This window comes from Plectropomus leopardus, chromosome 20 (genome assembly GCF_008729295.1).
Source record: "Plectropomus leopardus isolate mb chromosome 20, YSFRI_Pleo_2.0, whole genome shotgun sequence".
Classification (NCBI taxonomy): domain Eukaryota; kingdom Metazoa; phylum Chordata; class Actinopteri; order Perciformes; family Serranidae; genus Plectropomus; species Plectropomus leopardus.
The window spans coordinates 22,265,453-22,292,087 of record NC_056482.1 but is presented as its reverse complement, the minus strand read 5'-3'; the positions used below and the strand labels follow the sequence as shown (position 1 = coordinate 22,292,087).

At 38.2% G+C, this 26,635-nt stretch overlaps 1 protein-coding gene across 3 annotated transcripts in view; it reads right to left on the bottom strand.

The window, feature by feature from the left end:
- Nucleotides 1–2,168: 2,168 nt before the first annotated feature.
- vav2 (vav 2 guanine nucleotide exchange factor) overlaps nt 2,169–26,635 on the bottom strand; it is a 237,670-nt gene continuing 213,203 nt past the window's right edge. For 2 of the 3 annotated variants that reach the window (XM_042508993.1, XM_042508994.1), the window contains 11 exons: nt 24,575–24,663; nt 23,340–23,353; nt 23,165–23,183; nt 21,536–21,663; nt 19,124–19,195; nt 18,548–18,609; nt 18,142–18,258; nt 17,491–17,578; nt 16,302–16,425; nt 11,153–11,307; nt 2,169–4,464 (listed from right to left, as the gene is read on the bottom strand). In XM_042508993.1, the coding sequence (XP_042364927.1) occupies nt 4,417–4,464; nt 11,153–11,307; nt 16,302–16,425; nt 17,491–17,578; nt 18,142–18,258; nt 18,548–18,609; nt 19,124–19,195; nt 21,536–21,663; nt 23,165–23,183; nt 23,340–23,353; nt 24,575–24,663 (916 nt within the window). In that variant the 3' untranslated portion in view covers nt 2,169–4,416. Of the gene's footprint in view, nt 4,465–11,152; nt 11,308–11,664; nt 11,755–16,301; nt 16,426–17,490; nt 17,579–18,141; nt 18,259–18,547; nt 18,610–19,123; nt 19,196–21,535; nt 21,664–23,164; nt 23,184–23,339; nt 23,354–24,574; nt 24,664–26,635 lie in introns of all 3 variants that reach the window. The other variant, XM_042508992.1, reaches the window with a different exon arrangement.

Sequence of the window (26,635 nt, the reverse complement as noted above, 5' to 3'; positions counted from 1 at the left end):
CGATGAACAGCAGAACTGAGCGGAGACGCAATGAACTCTCATTCATGTTTCAATAAACCCTTCCAGAGAATTTTGGACACTTGAAACTGAAAATTTGGAACAGCGTGTGAGTCTCGCATTGAGACTAATTATTTTAGTTCAAAGCTGTGCTGTGTAATGACTTTCACATTGTTCTTGATTATTACTTTGAGATTATCTTAGTTTTTTCTTTACTTACTCGATAAAGCAGCGTTATAATGTCACTCAGCATTGAGGTGAATGTTGTTTGTGATGTGAAGTACAATAATTACCTCTCAGTAGACAACTGGTTATTGATTTGAATCATGTAGATATGTCAAATGGGCAAACTTGGTTATTTCTGTTGTCATTTTCAGCCATTATGGCAGCGTTTAACCCTTTGAAACCTGAGCAAATTGGCTTGAGGCAATGAGAAAATGATATGAAGAAATTACTCAAAAATTAGCTAGAAATTAGTAAAAAAGGGACAAGAAGATTGATGGGGGAAAAAAATTAAGTCAAAAACAAACCGGGAAATGATCTGAAAAAAGTGCTTAAAAAATATATAATTCTGAACATTATAAATATAGTTTTCTAAACATTTTTGCCTAGCTTTTATTTTCTAAATATAGTAATTTCTTGCAATTTTCTCAAAAAAATCAAACCAATTTGCTGAGGGTCCAAAAGTTAAAATACTTAATCATAATATTAATAATAATAATAACTTTATTTATATAGCACCTTTAAAACACAGTTTACAAAATGCTTTGACAAACAAAGCAAAGCCGAGGCTGTAAACCCCAAAGATTAAAACAAGTGAAGTGGTCAATAATGCCGACAAAGTGCAGAATAAAGGGATTCGAGGCAGAGACGTATGAGACAAATACAGTAACAAAAAAAGGCAGCAGACACAAAACATTAATAAGTAATTATAAGCAGGATCAGGGCAGAATAAGAAATAAGTAAAACGATAAATTAGAAGCTAAAATTAAAAGACAAAATAAAAAATGTAAATAAATAAATACAATTCAAAGATGAGTGTAAAGACACATTAAAAGAAAATTTAAAGATGAATTAAAAGACGACATCACATAAAGGCAAGTCTATAAAAATGGGTTTTAAGAAGTGACTTAAAAGAAGACACTGATTCTGTCAGCCTCATCTCCTCAGGCAGGTCGTCCCAAAGCCGAGGGGCCCCGATGGCGAAGGCACCTTTAGTTATAATCCTCGACTTTGGAACGACCAGAAGGGCCCCGCCCGAGGATCTAAGGCTGCAGCCTGGCTCATATGGGGTTAACATTTCTATAATATAGCTTGGGGCCAGACCCAAACAAGCTTTAAAAGTGATCAGTAAAATCTTAAAATCAGTACTAAAACGAACAGGGAGCCATTGGAGGGAAGCCATGTGATGTGATGTCGAAAGTAAATGTTTAATTCATGAGATTGTTCTTAGTTGAAGGAAGCAGGATGGGAAAGTTTTATTGACATGTGAGTGGAAGGTTAAATCCGAATCAAATATTACTCCTAAATGTCTGGCAGTGGGCTTTAAGTTCGGCTTGTATAAGGCGTCTGAACGCAGCTGAAGAGAGCTGATGCCGATCCAGGCTTAAAGTGTAACACACAAACCTGACATTTCTGCTGCGCTTATTTTCTCTAATTAGAAACCAAATCGGCCTTTACCAAACAGCGACGTCTCAGTGCCAGTCGGACTAACCGCTTGTTTTGGGTAAACTAAAGCTGTTGTGTTTTTAGTCTGAGGCCCAACAGGTGAATCAGGTCTCCAACTTATTTTTGGTGTTGTTATTAATGAAATCTAAAAAGCATGAAAAATGTATCTGAGGTTTATAAGATGTACACACTCTGAGAAACAGATGCTGAACGCTGTCTTTGAGCATGTTTGCTCTTTGCAAATCTGTGAAAACTTTTCCACTCTTTGTTAGAGTTTGTCCATTTTCTGTTGATATCTCAGCTGTTTCCTGACAAACATTGTGATTTGGTCTATTTTCACTTTAAATTGCACATTGAAAAACATGTTTTTAAGATTTTAGTTTTTATTATTTGCAATGGAACATTCAAAACTCAATATACAAAATAAAAAAAATCCAACAATAAAACGATTCAGTCTCAAATTTAAACCAAAAGAGAAATATTTATTTCATGATAGACCTTATTTGGAAATACTCAACCATTCAAAAAAAATGTACACGATTAAGTACTTATTTTTTTGAGGACGTATTGACAGGAGTTGAAATATCAATAGCCGCATGCAATGGGATTTTGTCCACTACATAAACAGCGATTAGAATCCCCCCCTCCCCTCACCGTAGACAACATGGAGGCCTCCTGTGTGTCCGTCTCACACAGTGGTAGGACTTTGTGTTTTTCGGGGCGGTCAGCCTTTGCAGTAACACACATCATAGACAGTCAAAAGTTTAGAAACTAAACATAACATCTTCTGCACGTACGTCTTTGTGAATCAGCTCGAGCTGGCGTGCTCAGTGTTTGCACTTTGCTTCTCAGTGGGCTTTATGAATGCTTGAGAGCTAGTTTAATAACTTATTTTATTCTTGGGAAGAATATAGTCCACATTTTATAAAACCAGCTACTTTCCATAATTTCCATTTTTAGTACAGCTTTTCTTATTTTATTTCTTATTGTAAACTGTGACATTTTCAAGACAATTCAGTGGAAGCTGCAAGCAATATATGTATGCTTAATTAAAATATGTAGGTAGAAGATCGAAAAGTTAAAGGCCATATAAGCAGAGTTAGTCAAAGTATTTTATATCAAATTGAACGTAAACAAAATTTGAAACCTGAGCTGACTTGGTCAGTAAAAATCCCAATACTTGTATAACTAGAATTGTAAAGTCGTCTGTTACATCTGTGTTTAATAGAAAACTGATAAAAGCTTTATGCCAATTTACTGCTGTTTAAATGGCTGTAAATTCATATATATGGCATTAGGAAAGTAATGGAAGTAAATGGAAACACTGAGCACTGCAACCTTAGAAAATCACAAAATGATTAAGGGCTCCTTCTGTTTATTCATGTTAATTAGCACAAACATTTTCCTTCAGACTCAAAGAAATCTTATGACACTTTAATTTTCACCAGTCTGCACTGCACCAAATTTCACACATGAGAAATGATAAACATCAAGGAAAACAAAATCCCATCACCTGATCAACTGTAAAAATAAGGCAAAGTACAAAAACATAACAATCGAACAAACTCCGTGCAGACATTAAAACATGGCTGAATTTGGCTTGAAATAACATGGTCCAGTTTTCAAAACCTTAAAAAAAATTCTGTGCAAAAGAAAAAAAACAAACAATAAACACAAGATTCAAAAGTGTGAAATAGTTGTCCAGTGGAATGTCTCTATGTTTCCCTTTTGCATCCGGCTGATTGCACCCGTTGACTCGTGACGCCAAGACAGATGTGAACAGTGTATGTGATTGTTGTTGGCTATAAAACCCCCCCGGCTGTCTCTGTGAGTCCATCCAGTCACCTGTTAGGATAGATTAAATGCTTCACCATGTTGTTTTGGAGGGTTCAGAAGGCGAGCTGTCTCCAGTATTAAGTATGAGTGCCTGTCCCCTCCTTTAGCAAAGTCCTCTGGATGTGGACAAACTGTCTTTTTTTTGCAATGGCAATGTTCTTTACTGTTGACGTTCAGTAAGCAACAACCATTCTTCAAAGGCACCGTACTGTACTGGTCTGTGTGTGTGTGTGTGTGTGTTTGTGTGGGCCGCACATGGGCACATGCATACATGGAGAAGTAAAACCAGTCAACAAAGTCGATTCCCTCCACTGGTGTCAGCCCACAAGGCATCACCATGACAACTAAGGCAAAATCTCAACATGAAAACAGAGCATGTCTTTTTTTTTCTTATTCTTCTCGTCCGATTCCTTGCTGCTCTTAAAATCAACTTCCCCACAATAATCATTAGTAATGATAATAATCTCTATTCAATAAATTATCTATACTTTACAATTATTTCACCTCGCATAGACCTGCAACAAAGGGGAGCCTTTTTTTTCAAAGTAAAGCTATCCACAGTCAGTTTCTCCTGTGTCCTCAGTTCAATAGAGCCTCTGCAGAGCACACGGAGGCTGACAGACAACAAGCCAGAAGCCAGTTTTTTCTTCTTTCCTGTACAGAAATTAAACAGGACATCCTGCAAAAAATAAAAATAAAAATGTACAAACAAAGCAAAGCTGATGCATAATTGAAGATAGAGAAATGGGGTAGAAACACTCGCTGAAAAATGAGTATCCAGCAAAAACAACGACAAAAAAGTTCTTTTTTCCCCCACTTGTTATTTTCCTGGAGAGAGTGAGTAATTTCTCTGAGAACAGTAGATAGAAGATGGTTCCTGATTTAAAGGGAGCCATGCCAGCAAACATCCAAGCCTTACTGCACTCCTTCTTCATCCACGTACGTTGAGGGAAACCATCCAATCTGAAACATAAAATAGAATTTATCAGAGCTTTATGGTGTGTAAATGTAAACAAGGTATGTTAATTCAGTTCAGACAGAATCTTTTTTACATCCAGTTTAGTTCTACATGCAGTGAGATAATCTTGTGGTAATAATAAAGTGAATCTATTGTATGGACAAGTTGATGTTGTAGACCAAGGCCACTAACTAATATACCTAATTGTCCAGAGGATGTGCATTATTTTCAGGTAACTGCACAGCTGAGATGTAACAACCCAGCTGTAACAAATATTTAAAGGCTACTTCAAATACTACTCCAGCTGTTGCTAGGCAACACCTTCTCCTACTTGTTGAAAGAAGTGAGTAATGAACTAACAGAGATGGTGACAATACAATACAAAAAAAGTCTTAGTACAGTATGTCGATAAAAAAGCCATAAAAGGTCACAGTATAGTATGTCTTAAAAGTCATAGTATAGTCAATTTTGTTGTATATACCTGCACAATGTTAAGGTTAGGTATTCTAATTCTGAGAATGTCATTAAATGTAGTCATAGTCAAGTCTTTGTATAGTTTTTAACAAAAATGCTATGGCATAAATATATATATATTACTATATATATATATATATATATATATATATATATATATATATATATAGTACTAAAATGTGATTAAAAGTAATAGTATCTCGAAATTTTCATAGTGTAGTATGTCTTCAGAAAATTCTATAGTGTGTCATAAAAAGTTAAAAAAGAGTATCTTGGAAAAAAATGTGTTAAAAATTTCATAATGTATTACACTGTAAAAAAAAAAGTATTTAGTGTAAAAATTACTCATTGTGTTTCAGACAGAGTCCATAGACCAACAATGTTGTGATGGTTCCATTTTTTTATTTATTAACTTTTTTCTAAATACTGTCTCCTCCCAGTTACTATAATACATCCATGAGTCTGCCAGATAGATATCTGCAAATGATGGTGAGTATTTCCTGTCCATTCCACACCCACACATCTGGAGATAATAGTTTATGTGGACTTAAAATTTGTTCTAGTTAAGTGTGATCTCAAGTTGCTGCAGGATTTCATGGTCGGGTTTGGATGGATCTGGGCATTTTTTGAGTATTTTTTAAATTTTGTATATTTGTTTTGTTATGTTTTGTTATCTTTTTAAAAAATTCTTGTCTTTAATGTAGCTCCTCGGGTGTAATTTGGAAAGTGGATTAATGAAATAATGTGTTTTAAGTTATTCTGCAGGGTTCTGCAGTCACTGAGGAATGGCCAGCCGACCAGAACAACAAAGGGGACCATCCATGTCTCCAGAGGCTTGTGGATTTGGGGGAGCAGGTAGAAGAGGCGAGGCTTAGGTATGTCTAAATTTTTTTTAAGAAAAAACAAAAAACTAGCATGTTGAAAAAATGACCAAAACAGCAAGGCTATAGTATGGAAAAATGTCAAAATAGGACATTTCCAAAAAACAGCTGAAAAACACATTAAACCACATAAAATAGTGTACCGGGACACGCCGTAGCACAAGACTTTTCAAAAATGGCTAAAAAAAGCAAACATGGCCACAGATGTCACTATTGTTCTAGGAGTATACACTGCTCTCAACAACCTGCATCGGGGGAACACATATGTCAGAATGGTTGTCATTGTTTACAGCTCGGTATTCAACAAAATCATTCTCTTGAAGCTAATCTTGAAGCTCACTAATCCTGGTCCGGAGAACCCCATCTGCAGTTGGATATTTGACTTCCTGACCAACAGGGCTCAGGTGGTGAGAATCGGCAGCCACATCTCCTCCACATTGGTCCTCAACACAGGGACGCCGCAAGGCCGTTTCATCGGCCCTCTCCTTTACTCCCTGTTCACTCATGACTGTACCGCCAGGCACAGCTCAAACTCCATCTTCAAGTTTTCTAACGACGCAACCATCGTGGGCCTTTTCACAAACAACGATTAGACCACCTACAGAGATGAGGTTAAAACACTGGCCAGCTAGTGCCAGGACAATAACTTCTCTCTTAACGTCAGCATAACTAAAGAGATGATAATGGACAGCAGGGAGACATACATCCCTCCATCCACATCGGCAACGCTGAGGTATAAAGGGTCGGCAGCTTTAAGCTCCTCGGCGTCCACATCACAGAGGATTTGTCCTGGTCAGTACACACAGACGCTGCGGTCAGGAAAGCTCGTCAGCGGCTATTTTTCCTGAGGAGGGAAGAAGTTTGGCATGAACACCAGGGGTGCTTTCCAACATGCTAACTCCAACTCCAAGCATCCTCCACTCGCCTTCTCTCCTCGTGTCATAGTTCCTCTCACAGAGGATGCGGGCGGAGGAGTCGAGGAGGAGACGTGAGGAGAGAGTAGAGGAAGCTGTGAATTGGGAAATCCTCAATCCCATAGTGTCAGTCCGAAGCGACGTCAGTAACATATGACGTGCTGCACAGCTGATCAGCTGTCAGACTGACAGGCAGAGAAGAATCCTTTAAAATCTAATTCATATAGGGATCAGAGTTATTATTATTTAGGACACTTATTTCCTTATAATATCGAATGAGTTGGGCAGCCAGGTCATAAAGTGAAAGATAAAGATTCTGAGTAATTTATTAAAAATTACAAAAACAACAACATTATTGTTCCACCACCTCCTCCTCTCTCTCCATCATCTCCTCCTCTCCCCTCTCTCCATCATCTCCTCCTCTCTTCTCTCTGTCAAATAGCAGCACCTTCATCATCACCTGCTGCGCTGCGTCTGCATCTTAGCAGGAATATCTGTTCAAGTCCTACAAAAAAAATAAAATAATTTCTCTGGTCATAATGTCCAGTACAAATATTTCCAGCGTGTTTTAATATCAAGAAAGCATCTCTGTGTCCACACTGAATAGGCGATATTAAATATACACGTTAACAAACCTCTGTAGGATATCAGCTGTACGACGAGATGATACTGGAGATGTAATCACATAAAAGATGGGTGAGAACTTGTCGTCTTTGTGCTGATGTACTCTGTAGAAACACAAAGCTTCAGTGTGTGCGGTTTGGGTTCAGGTCATTGATTAATGCACGTCAATGGGTTGGCTGGTGGATTAGTTCTAATAAAGGGCGGCCTGACATGCGCATCCTTTATTGTAACGTCAATTAAAAAAAGCAAAAACAAAAAAGACTAAAGTGAAATAAGCTGCTGATTTATGTGATGCCAAAATACTTATAATTAAAATATCCAAAAACTTCTTCACTGCATTAAATCAGACCTACATTTCATCATGTGAGGTGTTCCATGACATTATAGATCTCTTTAGTGACTCTGCTGAATGTGCGCTGAGAGAATAAACTGTGAATAAATAAGACGTGTGAGGAGGTGCATGAGGAGGTGTGGCAAATATATGACACAACGCAAATAAAGAATCTCCGTGACCCTCGGGGAGCTCCGTTGTCTCACCACTCGATAAAAAACTTCTGTACACTGGTGTATCCTTGCTCTGGGCTCATCCAGAAGCCTCCTCTCTCCTCTATCCTCGCCTCCTCCAAAGTGCACTTGTGCAGTTAGAAGATCCTTCAAGATGGCGGAAGGGAAACGATTTCTGGGTCACCGGAGGAGGTAGGAAGGGAGGACGCATAAATTGACGTGTTGGAAAAGACCCCTGCATCCTCACCAAGTTCTACAGGTGCACCATCAAGAGCCTGCTGACGGGCTGCATCACAGTGTGGTACGGGAACTGCTCCAGTCACAGCCGGAAAACAGTACAGAGAGTGGTGCAGGCAGCAGAGTACATCACTGAAAGCAGTCTCCTCTCCATCCAGCACATTTACCGCAGCCAGTGTCTGGGGAAGGCACGCAACATTATCAAGAACTGCAGCCATAGAAGCATGCAGACTTTTCTGCCTGCTACCATCTGATAGACGTTAAAGGAGCCTGACTGCACGCACCAAAAGACTGAAAGACAGCTTTTACCATCAGGCTGTCAGGCTCCTTGACTCAACATAAACTGGTTGAGGCACTGCATTAAGACCCATATTTGCCACACACAAATCCATGCACGCACACTTTAAGCCTTGTTAATGTTTACATTCTGGACCTTGCATATGTATATAGATAAATCTATTTTTTAAATCTATTATTTCTGTTTTTATTCTATTTTCATTGTTTTGAATAGTGATTGGTTGTTCTCGTCCACAACATTTCATTGCATTGCTGACTGTGTGGTAACCTGCATATGACAAATAAACAAATCTGATCTGATGTTGAAAAAATGACAGAAAAAGCAAAATATGACATATCCAAAAAACTGCTGAAAACCACATAAAAAAGCATGCTGAGACACGCCATGGCATAGGATTTTTCAAAAACGGCCAAAAACACCATAATATAGCATGTTGAAAAGATGACCAAAACAGCAAGGCTATAGTATGGCAAAAATGTCAAAACATGACATTTCCAAAAAACTGTTGAAAACCACATTAAACCACATAAAAAAGCATGCCGAGACACGCCATAGCATAGGATTTTTCAAAAACGGCCAAAAACACCAAAATATAGCATGTTGAAAAGATGACCAAAACAGCAAGGCTATATTTGTTTTGAAAAATGGCAAAAATGGCAAAATATGACACTTCCAAACACTGCTAAAAAACACATAAAACAGCATAAGAGAGCATGCCAAGACACGCCATGGCATAGTTTTTTTTTCAAAAATGGCCAAAAACACCAAAATATAGCATGTTGAAAAAATGACCAAAACAGCAAGGCTATAGTATGGCAAAAATGTCAAAACATGACATTTCCAAAAAACTGTTGAAAACCACATTAAACCACATAAAAAAGCATGCCGAGACACGCCATAGCATAGGATTTTTCAAAAACGGCCAAAAACACCAAAATATAGCATGCTGAAAAAATGATCAAAACAGCAAGGCTATAGTATGGCAAAAATGTCAAAACATGACATTTTTCAAAAAAACAGCTGAAAACCACATTGAATCACATTAAATAGCATGCCCAGACACGCCATAGCATAGGATGTTGCAAAAAAGGCCCAAAACAAGTAATTTAGCATGTTGAAAAAATGACAAAAACAATGGCATGGCATGTCCGAAAAACTGCTGAAAACCAATAAAATGTAACAGTATAGTCATCAAAAAATGGGTTAAAAATCTATCATAAAAAATGCGCTAAAAATCTAAAAATTTGCTAAACATGTTATAGCATAGCATGTTTTCGATGCCATGTCTTCAAAAATCCGATAAAAACATCATAAGATGTCGTCAGTTTAGTGTGTTGTCAAAGATATGTTCAAAATGTTGCAGTATAGTATGTTGTCAAAAATGTCATAAAAACATCAGTTTAGTATGTTGTCAAGAATCTATTTAAAGCATCATAGTATGTTGATAAAAAAACTTAATGAACAGTCAGAATATTTAGTCCTCAAAACATATCATAAAACATCACTGTTTAGTATATCCTTGAAAATCTACACCACATAGAATAGTATGTTATCAAAACTGTGACAAAAATGTCATAGTATAGTATGTTTTGATAAAAAATGGCCATTTATATCTGTGTCATCATTGCAGGCAAAAATGTGAATTTAAAAATAATAATCCTAAAAAACAAAGTCACATAGCACGTCCTAAAAATGTACCATAAAACTTATGATATAGTGTGTTTCAAAATAAGTTGTATGTCATAAATAAATAGATGAATCAAATTGTATAAGATGTCATAAAAATTTTATTTAAAAAGCCATAGTAAAGCAGGTGGTGTTAAGTTTAAGGTTTCTAACAGGTGTTATGACAAAGTCATAGTATGGTATGTCATAAAATGTAATAAAAAGTCAAAGTACAGTATTTGATAAAAACTTCATGGTATAGTATGTGATAAAAATATTCCAGTCTAAAATTTTAAACAAAATTCATAATACAGTATGTCTTTAAAATCTACAGAAGAATTATTATATTATATTGACTCTATACCATCTTTTACTCCAGTTTAAAAGTCTCTCCCAGTCACAGACATAAGAAGGAAATACGGAGACGTCTGTTTTAACTTCCCCGCTTCACACAGCACGCATCACCTGTGCGTGTGTAGGAGCCATTTAGCATATTTATTTTGTATTATTATATAGATTAGTTGTATGAGTAAAGAGGATCCGCAGATATTAGTGCTGTATTTTCATATTTATAAGCACAAATTCCTCTCATTTATGAAGTCGTACAAGCTCCTGCACAGCCAACAACATGGTCCTGTAAATGTTTCAAAATCAGATGCCTTGTATTAGCAATTGATGGGATTCTGCCCCCAGAGGGCAGTTAGAGGGCTTTTGTTTTGAAAGGGAAGCAGGGAAGTTGGAGTGAAACAGACGTCTTTGTATTTCTTCATCTCCGTGACACAGAGAGACTTTTAAACTACAGTAACACTTGGTGTAGAGTCAACATAATCATCAAAACACCATCTTCACTGTCTGTTTCTGCTGACATACAGTTTAAGTTATCACGTTATAACGTGGAACTTTTCACATTAAAACGTGAAACTGACCCATATTTTTCTGATCTAGAGTGGTAGCAATACGCTTCTGTAAAACTGCACTCTTCAAAGATAAGAGCACCAAAGTCCTCTCCTTCAATGTACGCTTCTGAGTCTGGGTCAGGTGTCATCCCAATCCTTTTTACCATACATAAATGAACAGACTGTTATTGTTTACTCACTCGACCGTTGGCTTCTCCTTTCCACCAGCCTTGATCTCCACCGATCTTGCTGTAGATTTTGACAATGTCTCCTTCTCGCAGTGACAGCTCTCTCATGTCGCGTGCTGCAAAGTTATACCTGGCCACAGCTGTGCTGACCACCCGAGGAGTAAACACTGAAATGGAAACAATATGAGCTGAGACTATTTACATCGGGGGGGGATGATCAGAGGTTGATGGTCAGTTCAGTTTTCAGCATGACAAAATGCACTCACACAGTGACAAATGAACACGATGGGAAAGGACAAGTTGTTTCATTATGTGAGAGGAAATTGGTTTTCTTTTTGGGATTTAATGAGGGAGTATGATCCCCGGAAGATGTAGGAAGATGTATGTTGTATGCTCTTGTTAATGAAAAGAGCGCCACAGAGAAGAAGTAATGAGGTTGAGAGCACAGCGGCTCATTATAAAAGCACAATTATGAGATGCAGAAGGACAACAGGAGCAAGAACAGAAAGGAAGAAAAAGAGTACCTGACCAAAAGGGGGCTGAGCTCTGAGAAGATGAGAAGTTGAGGCCCTGCGGACTGAGGAAGGAGAAGTTGTAGGAGGCGCAGGTGGCTGCTGAGAGGAGAAGAGAAAGAGGAGGAAATTAAGCTGTCTGAGGAGTGTGCATGCAGAGCTGAGCCAAAGAAGCAGAGTTGAGAAAGTAGAGCATCGAAGCTGTGTGTCTCTTAAAGACTTGGTTCTGTTTTCATTATCTTCAAACTGGATGATTTTGGTGTGATGGTTTCACTACATCGGTGTTGTGACTGCAATAAACAATCTACAATCATCTGTGGATTGATGGAAGGAACTTTTAAGCCCTTGTTAGTTTACACATTGTTATTAGGGCAAAAAGAGACTTCTGTTTTGTTCCCAGTTTGGTAATAGTACTAGGTACAAGGTACAAAGTAGATTTATTGTTTTTTTGGGTGTTTTTAACAAAGTTTAAAAAATGAAATTAAAATTAGCCCTTGATACATCTTTGGAGTTGTAGGATGAGTCTATTAAATTACCAGCTACTATGAAAATTCCATCCAGTTGCTTGGGCATGTTGCTGCTGATGTCATCATACAATTCCTGCAGTGCATTTTTTGAATTTGCATTGGAGTCATTGGAGTCTGTCGGCTCTGAACAAGGTCTACCCATCCAGTGCAATAGGTAATAGCTAATAACCTGATAAGGTTAGGTGGACCATGTTTCTGTGAAGATATGCACAGAGCAGTCTCAGCTTTCACGTTGCTGAGTAAGCCTAAATGGCATCTGATTCACTTTCTTCTCCACTTTCTTCTCCTGCGACTGGACATTAGCCAGAAAAAGGCTTGCTAGAGGAACAGTTCTTGGTCCCAGTTGGGTCAGCCTTGCCCTGATGCTGGCCCTCCTCCCTCTTTCAGTTTTCTTTCCTCTCTCTGGTCTGATTGGCCGCTTTAGTGACCTGTGGCGGTCTGCTGCATTCAGTCCAGACTCTACACAACTTTCCCTGATGTTTGTAAGTGCGTCTCTATCATAGAAAAGTTGTGCTTCAGCAGAAGGGGCCATGGAAACATGGATCTTGTCATTATTTTAACAAACAAATAATAATCTGTTGTTGCTTATTACTATTAACTCATAAAAGACACTTATACAACATCACTCCCTCTCGTGTGATTTTGCTTGAGAAAGAGCTGGATGGCTTGTAGTAATAACCCCTGTACCCAGTGCTCCAGTAGTGTCCATGAGGGACACAGTCAAACTCCTGCCGGCAGAATTAAAAGAACACATCAACTCTCTCTATCTCACTCTTTTCTTTACTAATCAGGGCACCATGGCCTCTAACAGGTTAGAAAACTTGGAAGTGCACAATTTTCAACCTAGACATGAAGAACGTCTCCATGCAGCAACAAAAGAAGAATCCAGTTAAAGAAATGAAAAATAAAACGAATCACACTGCTGCCTGCAGCCTACTGCAGTGCTGGTGCTGTGTGCTGAGGTGAGAGTGGGGGGTGCACCCACAAAACGTTCCATAACTGCCCTTTAAACAGCAAACCTGTGCAACATGCCTATCCTTCCTTTGCTGCGCTGTGGCTGGTGTGCCTCTAATACAACTAAGAGGCGCAGCAGGAGGAGCCAGTAGAGTAGATAGTGAATGAGAAAGAAAAAGTCAGTGTGTCGTGCAAAAAAAGTCTTAATTTTGGCCCAATAAACAGTAAATTCATCAAATTAAGTGCCATATTGCTGTTTTCCATGCTGCAGTCTGGTTGCCATGGTAATTAATTAAGTGTGACTATGACAGAGAACATTAGATGTAAAACAGAAAGTGACACCTGCTGGAGGGGGAGCCTTAAATAAAACCAACCAACTATAACACATTTTAATTCTAAATTCATTATTTCTAATGGTGACTGTAACATTACTAAAGGACAACATGTTGACAATCTGACTTTTAATGTGTGAAATGCGAATTAAAACATGACACCATCTGCTCTTTGCAGCATATTTCAGGTGCTGCACAGTGGCACAATGCTGCACAGCCTCCCAGATGATGTTTTTCTGGCCTCCATGACAAAACTGTCAGAACATAATGGAGCAGAGAGCATCGCTTTTAAAGGGAATGATAGAAGAAGATGTGATTGGCCGTGGCTTTTACCGGCCCCATCATAGATGCATCTTAACGCCATCACTGTTTCAATGCACACCTACGGGATGTGGCACGCCTGCAACCACAAAAATACAAAAAATATGTGCTTGAAAGCAGAGAAATTGAGAGAGCATCACCAGCACATTCAGTTGTCTCCATTTATTTCCAAATTTAGCCAAAAGGAGGAGAACAATCTTGCCATATGCGCCAGTTTTTTCCTGCAGATCAAACAATAGCAGAGCAATGTAGGTGCCAGCAGCAAGCGCAAAGGCAGGCCAGTATTGATACAGTCTAATGGACAGAGAGGGCTGCCAGCTCAGACAGCCAGTCCACAGGCGTCCGAGTAAGCTGACAAACTCTTCCTTTTTGTCTTTCTCTCCTCATCTATTCTGCACTGCTTGTCTCTTTTTCTGCCCCGTTCCCCTCTGGGCTTCCTCCATTCCACTTTGTATGAGTCAGGAGAGACATCGGCCTGGGAAGGAAGGCAGCGCCAGTGAAGACAAACAGAGTGGGAGGCAGTCTGTCTCATTTATTTACCTGTGCTTGCTATATCCGCAGCTAAGATGGCAAGGGATTAAATTCATAAGACGGACCTGAACAATATAATGTAACATCCAGTTTCCACACAGTTATAGATAAAATTTCAACATTTTTTCCATGACTTAAGACTTAAATAAAAAGACTTTTCTTGCCCGACATTTTTCAAACTTTTTACTAGTTTCATGACTTTTCCAGGCCTGGGAAATGTGATTGTGAAATTCCATGCCGTTTCTAGGTTTTCCATGACCGTGAGACACCTAAAAGTCAAATAGGTTCTGTCATAATCATCTACAGAAGTAATTAGGGGCAACAGGCTGGGCAGAGTATTCAAGATGACCCTCTATCCAGCAACACTTTCAAGCTCCTCCTGGGGGACCGCAAGGTGCTCCCAGGCCAGATAAGATCTATAATCCCTCGAGTGCATTCTGGGTCTACCTCGGGACCTCCTACCAGATGGACGTGCCTGGAACACCTCTAAGGGGAGGCGCCCAGGAGGCATCATGATCACATGCCTGAACCACCTCAACTGGCCCCTTTTGAAAGAACAGCGGCTCGAGATGTCTGAGCTCCTCACCCTCATCCTCATCCTTGTCTTTAGCCCTGCGGTGGAAACTCATTTTAGCTTGTATCTGCAATCTAATTCTTTCAGTCACTACCCAAAGCTAATGACCATAGGTGAGGTCAACAACAGGAACAATATACTGAGATACTTGAACTACCTTGCTGGGGCAGCAACTCTCCCCCAACAAAGAGTAGACAATCCACCATTTTCCAGCAGAGAACTATGGCCGCAGATTTGGAGGTGCTGACCGCTTCACTCTTAGCTGCAAACTGCCCCAGTGCATGCTGGAAGTGACAGTGTGATGATGCAAACAGAACCATATCATCTGTAAAGAGCAGAGATATAATGCTGAGGTCCCCAAACCAGACCTCTTCCTCCCCCTGGCTGCGCCTTGAGATCTTGTCCTTGAATATCACAAACAGGATCAGTGACAAGGGTCAGCCCTGGCGGGAACATGTTTGACTTTACGCCGAGTATGCTGACACGGCTCTCACTTTAATTATACAGGGACCGGATAGCTTGCAGGAGTGACCCTGGCACTGCGTTTCCCAGCAGCATCCCCCACAGGACTCCCCAAGGGATGCAGTCATAGGCTTTTTTCTAACTCCACAAAACACATGTAGACCAGATGAGCAAACTCCCACAACCCCTCCAGCACCCCCACAAAGGTAAAGTTTGACACCAGTTTGACTGTGGATTTATCCCGTAAACACACGAGGCCAAGCATGCAGTTGACACACAGTCCAGCCGATGACGTCACACTTTTGTACTAATCAGTGGGTGTCAGTAACATGCCAAAATGCACAGCAAAGCCAGAGAGGAAGAAGACTGCAAGCTAGTAAACATGAATGTAAACAATGCTGAATTTGAAATCTGTTCACAAGTTTGTTAGTCCTCAAGGATACACAAACAAAATGGGTTTTAGTGAGTAACACTGAAAGTGGCTATTGTTCTTAAAACAAAACTGCATCAGCACAGCAACTATGAAACCTGAAAATCTGGCTCTGGATTAATACTCGTGAAATGTTTAACCATGGTTAAATTTTCTCTGCTTGCTCATTGCTGTCAGAAGTTTTATGAGTGATTAACTGTATTTCTATCTATTTATTTTATCTTATTAATTATATTATTTATTATACTTATTTATTGTACTATTTATAGGTTTTAAGGCATGAGAGAGAGCCAGGGCATATTGCATTGCATTGAATGTACACTGAACTTTTTAATGTATATGACAAATACATTTACACCTGAGTTTGTGTTGCTTGTAGCAGAGTTAGAGTTAGTATTGACTATGTTCATACTGTGTGCTGGTATTGGCTGATATTTGACACCATTAAAAGCCATTTCAATCTATCTACACAAGGTGAAAATAAAGTGCTGTAGAAAAGGAACATTTTGAAGGCTTACCTGGTGAGCGTGTGCTGGCCCGTGTTAGCGAGCGTTCTCTTGACTTGTAGGGGTATCGCAATGTGGTATCTAACAACTTGAAGCTTTCTTTCAGTGAATGGGCCTGATAGTACTCCACTAGTTCCTGTTATGAGACACAATACAAAAGCCTTTTAAAAAATGTAACCATTAGAGATTGGTCAGTTTCCAGTTTTGCTGGTTCTGTCTGGTGCTTAAAGCAGTTTGATTTATGCAAACCAGTTGAACTGGCATTTGTAATTGTGTCACTTTCTGGCAATTTTAAAAGTGGCTAAGTTACAGCGCTAACTAAACAACAGCATTAGTATAGCAGTACTGTACCATGGTTAATATGATATCAAATTTGGAAAGTTATAAATGAAGCAGCTAGTATCCAACAGGTTAGTTTGTTTTACTGCTCAACACCGGTGTCAGCAACATGACAGATATCAAATTTCAGAAGAGGGGGAGGGAGGAGAGCAGCACACTCTGTTTACTTTTTGAGGAGATGACAGGGGACATGGCTGAGTTAGTGTATTAGAAACACTTAAAGTTCTCCTGTCTCCTTACTGGTGTGTGAGCTGAACTTTTGGTAGGTGCTGTCTAGTTAGACCTGTTGCTCACTTTGAAAGCACAGCAGTGGACTAGGAATGGCTGGTTCATAAAGTCAAAATGAGGAATAATTTAAACCAAACCTCTATTTTTCACTACAAAAATCTAAACATGGGGTCAGGAAGATCGCCGGGAAACTAAAAATTTCATCTGAGGCAAATGACACCGCTAAAACAAACTAGGTTAACATTGCTTGCTGTTTGCTATCTCGCGTTTATTTCCAGCAAATATCACAATATAAAATGTGTGTTTTCTGATTTGAAGAGTAAGTAGAGCAAATCTTGGAAGACCCATCTTTTAAGTAGTGCACAGCTGATAGCTTCGTGGTACATAAAGTAATGGAGGTGGATATTTGATGCATTCAGTTTGGACACAGAGCTCCAATGTTACAGAATGCAATGCAATGGTTGGATGTTCATTTTCTTTTGGTACACAGTGTCACAGTGTTATGTTCCACTGAGCACTGACTCCTTAATCATGTGTGTCCACTCTGGAATTTGGCTTAACATCAAACTAGTTAGAAAAATTTACCCTGACATCATGGTTCTGTTGGTATATTTTGTGTTAGTAGTTGACTTACCAAAAGACTCTCAAACTTCTTGGCCTCAGTGATGTGAATCCAGCTGTCTTTTTCAATGACTTTGATGTGTTTTACTTCGTCATTGAATCTGTAAAACAACACATCATAACGAAATCACTAAGGAGGAACTGTAATTGCAACTGTGATTGTTATTTATTCAATTTACCATATTACTGTATCCACAACATTTTCTGTCACAGTTATTGTGCTTTCACACTGATGTGCCATTGGGGTTTAGCTGCTGTCAACAGGAAATATTTTGCTATATACCTGAATGATTAACAGACCAAAACAAAGTAATTTTCTCATGTTAAAGCTGACGGTGGAACTTATTTAATTATTTGTCTAAACACTGGTCCCAACAGCCCCTTTGCACCTGTCTTAAAGACTTGAATGTGCAAAAGGAATTCTCCAGGAACATCACTGCATGACAGCTCCACCAAGACTTCTTTGTGATGCGTTTTCTCAGAGGAAATACACACAAAAAACGGGATTTAAAAAAAAAAAAAAAAACAATTACCAAGTGGTAATTAGCTGGAAAAGATGCTCGGGAAAAAGCTGACTTGGGTGTCCCATGAGAATTTCTATTTCCCATGAGATAAAAACCTTCCCGTGAGATTTTCTCACTCCTGTAAGATGTGAAACACTCACTTGATGCTGATGGCAAACCGCTCTGCCTCAGCTGTCCTCTCTCTGATAAGGTACGTCCCACTGCTGTGGGATTTTAAAAGGTTATCAGCCTGCTGGCGCTCCATGTTCCCTGCAAACCTACAGAGGAGCAGAGAATAAATGTCGTCACCTCCAAATAATAAAGTTATATAATCAAATGACACGGTGAAGGCTTTACAAATTATTGACATCAAACAGCTGTGTAGTAATTAATCTTTTGAACTTCGTAGTCAGTTTACTTTAAACTGAACTAATGCAAAACAATAAACAAGTATTAACATTACCATATCCGTAGTAATTAAAGGAAAGTGACCTCAGGGTAACGGCAGTATATTGTGTACATGAGGATGAAAATAAATCCACAATCTTCAGAAGTTAAGAGTCTTACCAAGGATATCCATAGTAGTCTGATTCCCTTGAGGACTGCCGGCTCGATAATGACTGGAAGGGCTGTAACACACAACACACACTGCACATGAACCATTTAAAACCTAAAGAATGGTTTGATTTCTTTCAGAAGCACTTAAAGAGGAAGAACGAAATGAAAAGGCCCAAAAATGAGCAAGAAATTGGTAAAAAGTTACCAGGAAATTACCTGAAAAAACTAAAAAAAACTACAAGACAAACAAGAAATTGAGCTCAAGAACGACTTTTTTCTCTTTTTCTTTTTTCACACAGGGAATTTTCAGATTATAACCTTGTCACCTAACTATTTTTTTCATAAAAAATGAGCATATCTCAAAACTTTAAAAATGTACATAGTTCAAATAAGTTATGGAGTTTATTTAGTTCATGTTTATACATTGAAAAATATTTTGATTACATATGTTTGTATGTATTGTTGTATGTATGTATGTAGGTCCCACGCAGGTTGTTAAAGTGTTTACTACAGAGAGAAGGAAAGGCCCTCACACTAATTATTCTCTTCAAATACTCCTACTATACATCTATACTGGGGACCTACCTTTGGGTCCAAACATGGTTTTACACAGGAGCTGGGAAAGAAGCCGCTTTTTTGTGTTTGTATCAGCTTTCCCTGCAAGATAAAGGCGGAAAACATTTAATTGTACTGCACTTCAAAAACTGAGGTAATTAAAATTGCTATACACAAAGCAAACAAATGCATTCAAAGATTTAAAAATCTCAAACAGTACTGGCTTTTTCTGACTGCACACTACATACATCAGGGATACCCAACACGCTTTACTTGGGGGCCACGTTTCTAGGATTTTGGGACATTTCTAAGATTTTAGGACATTTCAAAGATTTCAGGACATTACGGGCTTAGCTAGGACCTCTCTCAGGGGTGTAGGGGATCCTCCACTGGCACTTTTTCTGATAAACAAGCTCTATTTTGATGCTGCTTAATGCACTCTGGCACCTTATGTATACTAGCACAAAAACAATTCCCAGTGTGAATCATTTAACTTTTATTGTGAATTAGAAAATAACTGAGGGGCTTCCAGCCACATTGGGGGCAAGATTTGGCCCGCACGCCGTAAATTAAATATCACTGACATACACCATACATCACATTACTCATCGCTGCTAGGTGTTGCAGCTACAATGAAATGAACACATCTGTCACCCATCAGCATCAGACAGAAGTTGAAATGCCCTCACCGTCCGCTAACTGAAGCAATTGATTTTTAAGCTTGACACACGATGATATGGCCCGGAGTGATTAAACTGTTGTGCTGTAGAGGGATAACCTCATGGTGAGTTTAAATGAATGGCTTCAGAAAGTTGCCCTGAGATACTTTGGGAGAAGCCAGCCTGATGCGATGTATAGGAGTTTGTGATTCAGCAGGAGTGTCAAAAGTGCCTAGAGCTGGTGGTGTTACAGCTCCTCTCATCCAGCCTAATTCACTGGAGAACTTCCTCCTGGTCAGAAGGTACAACTTCACTGATGTCTAACTAAGAGAGGATTAATAACGTTGGCAAAGAAGCAGAAAGAGAAATCTCAAGCATGAATGTCTCAATAGTGCCTGCTAATGACAGTACTTGTATAATTCTCTGCATACAAGTGCCTGACAGGTGTGTCACAAGGTGGCAAAACCTGAATAAAAATGAACTCCGTCGGGTATGCAAGCTTGTGCCAAGTGACTACTGTCTGCTGTGGGTATTTATTTTTTTATTTTTTCTATTTCAGAATAAGAGGAATAATAAGTGAGGTATTACCCAACTATGCTAAAGAAACTGGACTTAATTTCTACAGGAAGATTAACTGCAACATCCCTGTTTCAAAGGTGGCTGGGGACCTTTGTTAGAATGGATGAATTCCCCATGTTGCATGTTGTTGTAGTAATAATTATTATTATTACTACAATTATTTCTAATCTTTTTATTTTATTCTATTTTATAGAATTCTGTAGTAATATTTCTTATGTATTTAAATTTTGGTCAGACTTCGATGTTTTGTCATTAAAAATGATATTTTCATGAGTCTATCTGAATACATTTCCCTACGCGGGCTGATGATGGTTTCTGCATGATGATGTGCCTATTTGTGACTGAGCCAAGACTTTAAGAATTGTATTTTCAATCTTTCAGATTAACCATATTCCATTGACCCCGTAAATGGCATGCAAATTAAGCCATGTGCCACTGTGATAGCCACGTATTTCAGAACCAAAAATCACGCAATAACATCAATGAAACCGCCGATCAAGGCAGCAGCAAACCAGCAACTTCCTTATTCTGCCAGGTATAATGACTCTGTCAATGGAGTTTGGTGGCTTTGATAAGAGCCATAAAACGGCTCCATTTCCCAGTCAGAAAGGGCTGTCAGACGCCAATGCACAGTGATGATAATATTACACTGACCTCATACGACCCAACTTCAACAAATCTGAATTAAGTCTTTCAGTTAGTATTATTACTATTATAAACGATCACAGCTCTAATCAAGACTTTGAAAGATTCATTTAAGACAGTTTAATCCAGTTGAATGAATTCAATGCCTTTTAAAACTTTCTACAGATCCGCAGGAAACCTGGGTTATAAACCTGGATTCTCTGCTGTTCCCCTGGCAACACCTCACAGTGATAACAACACTTGAGAAAGTCACTGCACCCGGCAAAGAGAAAACTGTGTTTTTGGTGTAGATTGAACAAACAAGATTTTGTTACTTTTGGACATAGCCAGGCTTTTTACACACATCTCAGGCTAAAAAGAGCAATGATGCCGACTCTGTTCATCCGGAATGGATGTGATCACCTTCAAACATCTTTCAATTGTGGCCAGCACTTTTACTTATTAGTTATTGATTCATTTTCAAAATCCAAAAGTTCTCAATGTGCTGGAGCACAGAGCCAACTGTCTTAATGTCAAACTCAAAATGAGAGATGCTTTTGGATAAAAGTGATTGCTGTACCTCCCACCACGATGTGTCAGGATCTCCCTTCAGCAGCTCGATAAAATCTCCTGTTTGGAAACAGAGCGGCGTCTTCCCCGGAGGTGCTGGTGTGCCGTGGTAGTTCCTCACTGCCACCATCTTGGGACCTGGATCAACAAGTGTTTGCAATGAGTATCAATACTGTAGGCTGATATCAAGGGGTAAAACAGGAAAAGATCTAACATTAAATCTTACACTTGTCAGCAGGGGTCGACAGATTATCGGCCTGGCTGAATATTGGGGCCGTTATTTTGGCATTTTGCTGATAATCTGCATCTGCATTTTATTTTAATGATTGCTGATAAAATTAATTAATTAATTAATTAAAAAGTGTAAAGAAAGTGTCATCATAGGAAGAACTTTTACTACTTATTTAAATACTTGACTTTATCTTAAGTCTCTGGGAACTTGCTGTATATGATGAATGTTTCAGTTTTGATTTAACTTTTACTACAGGCCTTTAAAACAAAGTTTTTTGTTGGAGTTTGTTAAATTCCAAATTCTAAATAATGGCAGAAATATTTTCATTTCAATTGTAAATGCATATCGGCCAAAACTATCAGTTATCAATCTCATTAACTACCAATAACTGGTATTGGTAATGGCTCTGAAAAACCAATAAAGGTCAAAACCTACTAAACTTTTTTTGATGCTGTTATTCATGTGCTCTGCTACATTCTATATGAACATGTCACTACTGCTAAAAGTGCTTTTAAAATGTGTACATTTTTTTCCAGTCTTCAAATTGTATGTCTTGCTCTTTTTTGTTTTTGTTGCTGCTGCTGTTGTTGTTATTTTTTGCCTTGTTTTGTTTTTCTTTCTCTTGCTGGTATGTTTAGAAGTCTTCTATACTGTCTCCTATGACTTTGTCTTTTTATGTGTTGTATTTTAGTAAGCCTCCTATTACACCTTTGCCAAGGGACTACAGATTTAAAATTAACATTTCTGGCTAATTGTGGGATTTTATACCATACCATTTTTATACCATGTGTATTTATTAATTTGCACGGTCCCTTTTAAATCAACTAAACCTAAACCGAAGTCTAACTTTGTGTGCTGCTCACTGTGGTTTGGAGATCGCTCTTAGGTTTGGTGTAGGGATTACACTGATAAAAGCAGGCCTGATTTTGCATAGAAATCTGAGCGATACATCCTGGATTTAGATCTGGTCCAGGACCTTTGATGCATTGTATCCCTTTCTATGCCCACTTTGAAGTATATTATGGGATGAGCCTGTCAGAAATGACATATAATTTTCTATTAAGAGCAAGTTTGTAATTTCAAACTGCATCTCATCCTCTTAGACCGACCACTGTGTATTAATCATTTCAAGATACTGCTGCACTCAAAGCTCTTTGGGTTTCTAAATTTTAAGTAATATCCAAACTATCTATATATACACTTACATATGCATGCCACCCACTCATGTGGTTTATAATGTTGCTGTGGTTCATGTGTAACCAATCAATCCACTAGATGGCAGAAGAGGGCTGTGCTGCTCAGTAACAGCTGTATCCATAACAAACTTGAAACACAACATCTGACAGAATATCCAGCTTCATATGAAAATGTTCTCTATCATTTTTAGGTGGCAGAAAGTGATCTTACCTGATGATATTCCAGGTTCCTAAAAGAGAAAAAAAAAACAGTCAACGATACTATTACAGAGAAATGCCATACTTTTACAATTTAATGATAAAAATAACATCTTTATGAGGGAAACTGGCAATTAGAGGATGCTACTGATGATGACAGTATGTAGACTAATTGAGGATCTACTCACCAAGTCATGAGGATCTGAAAGGACAAGAGAGAAAGTGATAGTCAGGGGGGGTTAGAAACAGAAATGGATGCCATTACTGGATGGTGGTCCAGTAATGGCTGGTTAAACATTCACACAACTGCACGATGTTGAAAATTTATGTAACTTACCTGTTTAAATTTTAATAAAGCTTAAAGTTGTGCATAATTAAGGGCGTGTCTGCTTTGAGTGACAGGTGACTGCATCTATTGACAAGGTGCTACCACAGTGACAACGTTAGTTGTGTGACGTAACCCCAGATTCATGGAGTATAGGCAAAGCCGTGGCCATAGCTATTTCAGTTTAGACTCTACAGAATCGGCCATTTCTCTCTCCAGTACGTAACATTACACTTTGTTTTAATGGTTTTGAGACTGTTTTTCACTTGAGAAAATTAGCAGTAACATTAAACAGCAATCACAGACTGCATAAATAATGCACATAGCTATCATAATGTGACCCATTGGTTTGTGGACTACTGTTTTAAAGCCTCGAGGCCAGTATTTTGTTTTTTTTGGAGTCGGAGGTGGCCATATTTGGGCGAAATGCCTCACAGACAGCTTCTCACTCAAACGGCCTCGCCCTTAAATATGTGTAACTTTGGCCCTGATGAAATAAAAAAGAGTAAATTATACAAAAATTCACCCTCATTTGTCATAAATGTTGGAATTAGCCATAGAGACCAAAGCAGTTTAATTTATGTTTTTCAGTTTCTGGCTGTGATAAATGTGTTCTTATGACAATTTTAAAAGAAAATATGCCTTTTCAAACCTGTTTTCTAAAAAAAAAAAAAAAGAAAAATCACAAAAAATGCCATTTTCTTAAAGTTTTCCATAAAAATTGCCTTCTAAACCTGCAGGCTTTTTTATTTTATTTTTTAAATAAATTCACTGTTATGTTACATTAATATAATTTCATTTTCTACATATAACACAGTCCATTATTGTTCCAAAACTTTCAATGATTATTACTAGTTCCATGACTTTTCCAGGACTGGAAAATATTATTGTGAAATTACGACTCTTCCAGTTTTCCCATGACCGTGGGAACCCTTTAATTCATTAGGTCAAAACTAAAAAAAAAAAAAAAAAAAAAAAAAAAAACACTCTCATAACCAACAATGCTGTCTTTCACAGGACAGTTAACAATTTAACTAAAACAATAGTCCCGATGTCGACCCTCTAAAAGTATATCTGGAGACTAGAGGAAACACCTACTGATTTTACAGATGGTGATGACTTCCAGACACTCTTTGTGTGCTCCTGTTCCACAGCGAGAGCAGTAGTAGCCCTGATAGAAGATGCCCCTGGAGGAGACACACACAAACACACATCACTAATGCAAACAGGAAGTGTCTCAGACACAAATTAATTTCTTGTAAGTACAACACACAAGGGGAGCTGCTGCTTGCCTCTATAAGCCTGCGAATGCAGCTACACGTGCTCCATCGTTTCCACTCTGTGATCTTTTAAAATCACAAAATCGACTCGCTCCATTTAAGAGCAGTACTGTATTTGTTCGGAATACTGTAACACTGCATGCATCGCACGCTGCCATGTTGAATAGTAAGTGCCATAAATCACATCGGGATCCGCTGGGGCTGCAGCAGTAATTAGCATCTAGCAGGGAGTGAGAACGCTGGTCCCTGCTTCCACTGGCTCCATGAATTTAGGTCAGCCAAGCCATGAAATTTGTGGGTCAATACACAGAGTGGAGTTTAGCCGGCTGACTGTAATAGAGGTCAAAATGTTGATTCACTGACACGGGTTGTCCCCGCTGCAGTCGAGCAGCACTCACACAGGAGGAGGTGCGCTCAGGGAGACAGTGGGTGGAGAGGGGAATGTTTAAAAATATCATCCGTTGGCCTCAGTAACACTTACTGGAATATTTTTCAAAGATTGCTTTTATACTAATGAGCAGCTACTGTAGCCAAAATCATATTCCCTCTATGATTTGAGCTTGTTTGTTTGTTTTTGTCTCACCAAATGTGGCTGAATTTTGTCTTCAGTTTAACACTTCAGTTCCTTCTTTTTTTTTTTTTGCCCTTGAGACAAGCTTACAGTTTATAATTCAGCACTACTTTTAATAGCTTTTAATGTATTAACGATAAGTGTACAGTATTATATTAATGTTGCATAACAGCAGTGCTGGAAGATCTTCTTAAAGGTCCCATATTATGTTGTTTTTCAGATTCATACTTGTGTTTGGGGTTTCTACTAGAAGATGTTTAAATGCTTTAATGTTAAAAAAATTTTCTCATACTGTTTGCCTGTTTTGGCACCTGTCTTTTTAATAACCTTTGCCAAAAATTGCACCTAAGCAGTGAAATGACTGTAACTGCACTGTAGCACCACTTTTTACCTTTATAAAGTATACTTTAAGGAAGTCACAACTTCAAGGAAGTCGTGACGTCTCATTTAAAGGCACAGTTTCTGAATACGGGCTGTGAGCATTTCTCTGTGGATTAAGCATGTTGATACTTTCACAGAATTTATATAGCACCTACACCTGCTTTAAAATAACTAGAAAAAAATTACAATATCGGACCTTTAAGTACTATAATTAGGTACAATTTACAGGTATTTCCATTTCATGCTAACTACAACTTCAATTCCACCAAATTCAAATATTGGGAAAAATTGTACTGAAAAAACATAAATATATTGTAGTACATTTATCTTGCACCTAAAGCTATTATTAACTTTGGAGAGTCAAATTTTACCTTTAAATAGTGGTGGAAGATAAAATCGATACCGCATCATATCCTGATATTTTGCATGGCAATATAATATCAATAAATGGTTGCCAAGTATCAGTTTTTATAAGTTAATAATAATAACTTTATATAAATATAATTATCTTGTGTTAGTGATATATATTATCAAACATGTATGTAGATGTATGTAGATATTTGCACTGTATGTATGTTTGTGTGTCTGTATTAATGTTTAGGTGTAAATAAAACAACACTACTACTACTACTACTACTACTACTACTACTACTAATAATAATAATAATATTTTTTTTATAAATTGTAAATGTTGCAAATACAAATTACAATTTTGGTAGACTAATAGAATAGTAAAATCGATTGCTTTTATTTCAGTCCACTAGAATTCCATTTTGCTGCAATAATAATGGTTGAAATGAGATGAACAGACTGAAAACTTACATTATAATAACAATTAAAAAATTAAAAATTAAAATTAAAATTAAAATTAAACATAATTTGCGGTTGAAAAAAAGGTAATAATTGCAATATATGTAAATACACAAC